Source organism: Herpailurus yagouaroundi, unplaced genomic scaffold (genome assembly GCF_014898765.1).
Source record: "Herpailurus yagouaroundi ecotype Mexico unplaced genomic scaffold, PumYag 569, whole genome shotgun sequence".
Classification (NCBI taxonomy): Eukaryota; Metazoa; Chordata; class Mammalia; order Carnivora; family Felidae; genus Herpailurus; species Herpailurus yagouaroundi.
The window spans coordinates 5,000,261-5,005,074 of record NW_024412786.1 but is presented as its reverse complement, the minus strand read 5'-3'; the positions used below and the strand labels follow the sequence as shown (position 1 = coordinate 5,005,074).

Here is a 4,814-nt window from a genome sequence, read left to right as displayed (position 1 = left end):
CGGGGCACCCTCGAGAACGAAAGGAACACGTGGCATCACCGGGGACTGTCCCAGGCCTGCCAGGCCACAGCTCAGGCTGTGCTGCCACTGAGCCTCCGGGTGGCCGTGCCGGGAGGAAACACCTGCCACTCTCACCTGACGAACCAGACCCCGTCTAGACCTCGTGGCGGCCACCCTAACGAACCCACTGCTGCCTTTGAAGCTGGTCGTATATAGAGTCCCAAGCTGATCGGCTTTGGCGTGGGGGGAGAGGGGGTGTTGTGGCAGCCGGGTGCTTCCAGACTGTGAGCCCTGAGCGGTAACTTGTCCCCTGGTGCTGGGCACGGGGGTCCTTGGACGCAGAAGCTGCCCTCTGGGTGGGCTTCCGTCTGGACTCTGCTTTCTGGGACCCGGGATTCAGAAGCTTTCTGAAAAGTCACTCGAGCAGCCTACCTGCTGTTCCCCCGGCATGGGGTGTCCTGGCTAAAAAGTCAGCCCCTGTCTCTCTCACGCTCTGGACTCGGGTGGCCCGTGGCCAGACTGCTGCGAAAAGTGGCCGGGCCAGCAAAAAGCAGTTTTGGAACAGTTGCCCCTAATAGCGTTCGTAAAAGTGATTTTAATGAAGCGTCCTATGGTTTTGCCCCCTCCTGTCCGCGGTTTCGCGTTCCGCGGTCTCGGCTATCCGCGGCCAGCCGCCGTGCGGGAAGCACATGGTCCTCTAGAACATCAGCCTCACCCTGTGTCACACCTTTGTCCCTCGCCTCACGTCCTTTTACCACGTGGGCGTTTTACCACATCACATCATGACACGAAGAAGGGTGAGGACAGGGTGTTTTGAGAGAGAGAAACGACGTTCACGTAACCTTCCTTGGCATGTACTACATTTGTCCCGTTTTATTATTAGTTATTGTTAACCTCCTGCGTCTAGTTGATCAATCAGACTTTATCGTAGGATCATAGGTGTGTAAAACAGAAAAGCCAGCAGTGTGTTTCGAATTCAGTACACTCTGGCTTCGGGCACCCACTCGGCAGGGGGGGTGGTCTTGGAACATACCCCTCTTGGATCAGCGGTGGGGGGCTGCTGTGCTTTTCTCTGCCAGGGTTTTGGGCCTCATCTGACAGAGTTATTCTGAAGTCTTTTATTGCTTTTGTTGTTTTAAGTGTGTATTTTGGGCTGTTGGTTACGGAGTATATGAGTTTCTAGAGCCGTGGTCACAAAACACCCCAGACAGCGTGGCTTAAAGACACATTCACTGCCTCCTGGTCCTGGAGGCCGGAAGCTGGAGGTGCAGGCACGGGCAGGGCCTGGTCCTCCCGAGTCCTCTCTCCTTGTGTGTGGTCCCTCTGTGCCTGTCTGTGTCCTGATCTTCTCCTATAAGTATCCTAGTCATACGGGGCTAAGGTTCATCTTACTCACCATGTTTTAACATAATTACCTCTTTAATGTCTGTATTTTTGAGAGAGAGAGAGAGAGAGAGAGCACAAGTGGGGGAAAGGCAGAGAGAGAGGGAGACGCAGAATCCGAAGCAGACTCCAGGCTCCGAGCTGTCAGCCCAGAGCCCGACGCGGGGCTCGAACCCACAGACCGCGAGATCGTGACCTGAGCCGAAGTCGGACGCTCAGCCGACTGAGCCCCCCGGGTGTCCCTTCTTATTTCTGACTTTGAAGTAAAGGCTGCACGTTTGCTGGAGTTTTCTGGTAGAAACCCGTCAGCAGTCTTAAGTCATTGGCCCAGGATGGTACGTGCCTTGAGTGACTGAGCAGAGCTGCTGAGCCAGAGCGAAACCCGTGCGATCCCAGAGCTCTCCAGTCTGATGCCACACGGACTCTGGAGACTCTTGAGAACTGGACGCACGAGCCGAGCTGGGGGGACGCGGGACGAGGGGTTGGTGTCGCGGGAAAGCGGGGGGTGCCTCTCTCCTGTCCCGTAACCTCACGCCTCTGGATTTTGTGTCTCGCCCCGCGTCCCGCCGCAGACACCATCCAGCACATAAGGGACAGCAAGCACATCGTCGTGTTCCACAAAGGCCGTTACTTCAAGGTCTGGCTCTATCACGACGGCCGGCTGCTGAAGCCCCGGGAAATCGAGCAGCAGATGCAGAGGATTTTGGACGACCCCTCGGAGCCCCAGCCCGGGGAGGCCAAGCTGGCGGCCCTCACCGCGGGAGAAAGGTGCGCGGTGTCTGTGACCCCGGTGGTGCCTGGGGGCTGCGGGGACCCCTCGTGGTTCTCTCCCTTCCCCGGGGGCTCAGCCGGAGGACAAGTGCCTGTGGGCGACCTGCGGCTGGCGGTGGGGGCGGGGCCAGAGCCTGGCGTCCCCATCCGCGCTGGTGAGTCACCGAGGCCGCACGTGCGCGCGGGTGGGCCTGCGTCCACACGGGGACTGGGGCCCCCGACGGAGAGGAGTCAGCCTGTTTTGTGCGGCCGCGGGCGTATTTAATTTAGGACACGGGACAAGTTTAAACCAAGGCCTCCGCGTCAGGGATAAATTTCCTGCCACGTCTAAAGAGCGTTCAGGGGCTTCTGTTTACTTAAGGAATTAGCTCGGAAACAGAGCTGAGTGTCTCCCAGCCTCGGCTGTGTACACATTGGGCTGGAGAAATCTGTGTCCTGGTGGGGACGTTGGCCCGTGCGTGGGGATGTTAAGCAGCACCCTCCCCCCGCCCTCCGCTACTCCCCCCCTCCCCGGACACCGGCAGCAACCACTTAGTGGCAATGAACACAACTGCCCAGACTTTGCTCGCTGTCACCAGGGGGCAGTATTGTCCCCGGTTGACCAGCACCGGCTTCCGGCGATGGGGCAGCTGCCAGGGCAGCAAGGTGGTGAGTGACCCTTCTCAGAGAAGAGGAAGATGCCCGGGCACGAGCACGCGGAGGGTGGCAGCGGGTCCGACAAGTGGCAGGGGCGTCCGGGGAGCGCACTGCACAATCCGTGCAGGGAGCTGCAGAGGGGGTCGGGGACGCCGGAACACGAGGGGGAGAGGGTTCTGTGTGCCCGCCTACGTTTGGGCTTGATTCTGCTGTTGAAGGGGCCACTAGGCGCCCCGAGCACGTTTGCGAGATTCTTCTGGCCCAGGGGCTCCTGCAGGCAAGGGGGTCCTCCGGCAGGGACGGCTGGAACGGCAGCCTGAGCAGCAGGGGAGGCTCGGTCCCAGAAGCCCCGGGAGTGTTGGGTCATCGCTGGGCTTCGACGGGGCTGTGAGGAACGGCGGTGGACGGTCCGTCCCGGGAAACGAGCTCCCGTCCCACGTGCCCGTGAGCGTCATTGCGCGGGGTGGCAGGCGGGCGGGGTGCGGCCACGGAGCGGGCCTTCCTGGGGTCCCCCACCCCCCGCGGGGCTCAGCGGGCACCCGGCCCCGAGCTCCCCCATCTCACCTCCCGGAGCCCCCGGTGTAGACGCCGAGCGTGTCTGCCGGCCTGTCACCTTCCTGCCCCCTCGCACTGCACCAGGTGCAGAGTAGATGTCCTTGTCACCGTTGTCCCCTGGCAGACACCGACGAGAGCCGTCCGGGCCGGGGAGAGAAGAGGGCGGGAGACAGACCAGGTGACCCTGACCTGGAAGGGTGGGTGGGGTGGCAGACCCGAGGGGGCGCTGAGTGAGGGGCCCAGGAGCAGACCAAGCAGCCACGGCTGGGGCGCCTCTCAGGAAGTGGGTGTCGCATCGGCTGCATGTAGCTCCCGTGTGGCTGGTGGGGAAGAAGAGTCCCTTCACTTGCACTCCCAGGGGCTCCTCTTGTCCCGGGGGTGTCCCGGGGTCGTTCGCAGCACGGACTTGGGCGGGACTTGGGTTTGAAGCTCTCCCTGCCACAAAGTAGCTGTGACCACGTGTCTGTGCCTCAGTTTCCCCCTCTGAAAAACGGGGACGGTCGTGTTGACCAGGGAGCTAGGACAGGGACGAGGTGGCGGTCACACACTTGCGGTGACTTCCTCTCCAGAACTGCTCCAGGATGGGGACCCTGGTGCAGGCGCGAGGGGCGCTTTCTCGGGGTCACTGCCCCGAGGTGGCTGAGCTCATGGGCCAGCCTGTGTTCTTGTCGCACGTGCGACAGTTTGCGAACGGAGATGCGCGTCGAACTCCTGCCCGCAAACGGCACAGCCACCCGCGGGCAGTCGTACCCGCAAAATCCTAAGTGTGCGAGTCCCCTTCGATTCCTAGCAAACTGGGAAAAACGCTGTCATTTTGAACGTCCCGGGTAAGGAGAGGTCCCTGCATTGCCGCGGGCTTACCTCCATTGAACTCTGATTTCAGAGTCCCCTGGGCCAAGTGTCGCCAGGCCTATTTTGGCCGCGGGAAAAATAAGCAGTCTCTCGACGCCGTGGAAAAGGCCGCGTTCTTCGTGACGCTGGATGAAACCGAGCAGGGGTACAGGCAGCAAGACCCGGATGTGTCGATGGACTCCTATGCCAAGTCCCTCCTCCACGGCAGGTGTTATGACAGGTACTGCACCTCCTCTCCCTCCTGAGGGACCGTAGCTCGCCTGCGAGCTTGGAAGGGACGTCACGTGTCACCGCACCTGCCTCCGGTATCTCCGCTCTTCAGGAATAAGGCTCAAGTAAAACACAACTCTTAAGGGGCGCCCGGGGCGGGGGGGGGGGGGGGCTCAGTCGTTAAGCATCCGACATTAGGTTTCGGCTCAGGTCAGGATCTCGCGGTTCGTGAGTTCGAGCCCCACGTCAGGCTCTTCGCTGATGGCGCGGAGCCTGCTTGGGATTCTGTCTCTCGCTCTCTCTCTCCCCTCCCCCCCCAAAATAAAGAAATAAACTGAAAGCACAACTCTTGACTTTCTTCTTTACACCCACACACACACACACACACACACACACACACACACACA

General features: G+C 60.9%; 1 protein-coding gene across 1 annotated transcript in view; it reads left to right on the top strand.

Moving 5' to 3' along the window:
- The window catches only part of CPT1A (carnitine palmitoyltransferase 1A), a 40,899-nt gene that overhangs the window by 17,964 nt on the left and 18,121 nt on the right, over window positions 1-4,814 (top strand). Inside the window, exons 8-9 of the mRNA XM_040465914.1 lie at window positions 1,883-2,151; window positions 4,229-4,417. Of these exons, the coding sequence (XP_040321848.1) occupies window positions 1,883-2,151; window positions 4,229-4,417 (458 nt within the window). The remainder of the gene's footprint in view (window positions 1-1,882; window positions 2,152-4,228; window positions 4,418-4,814) is intronic.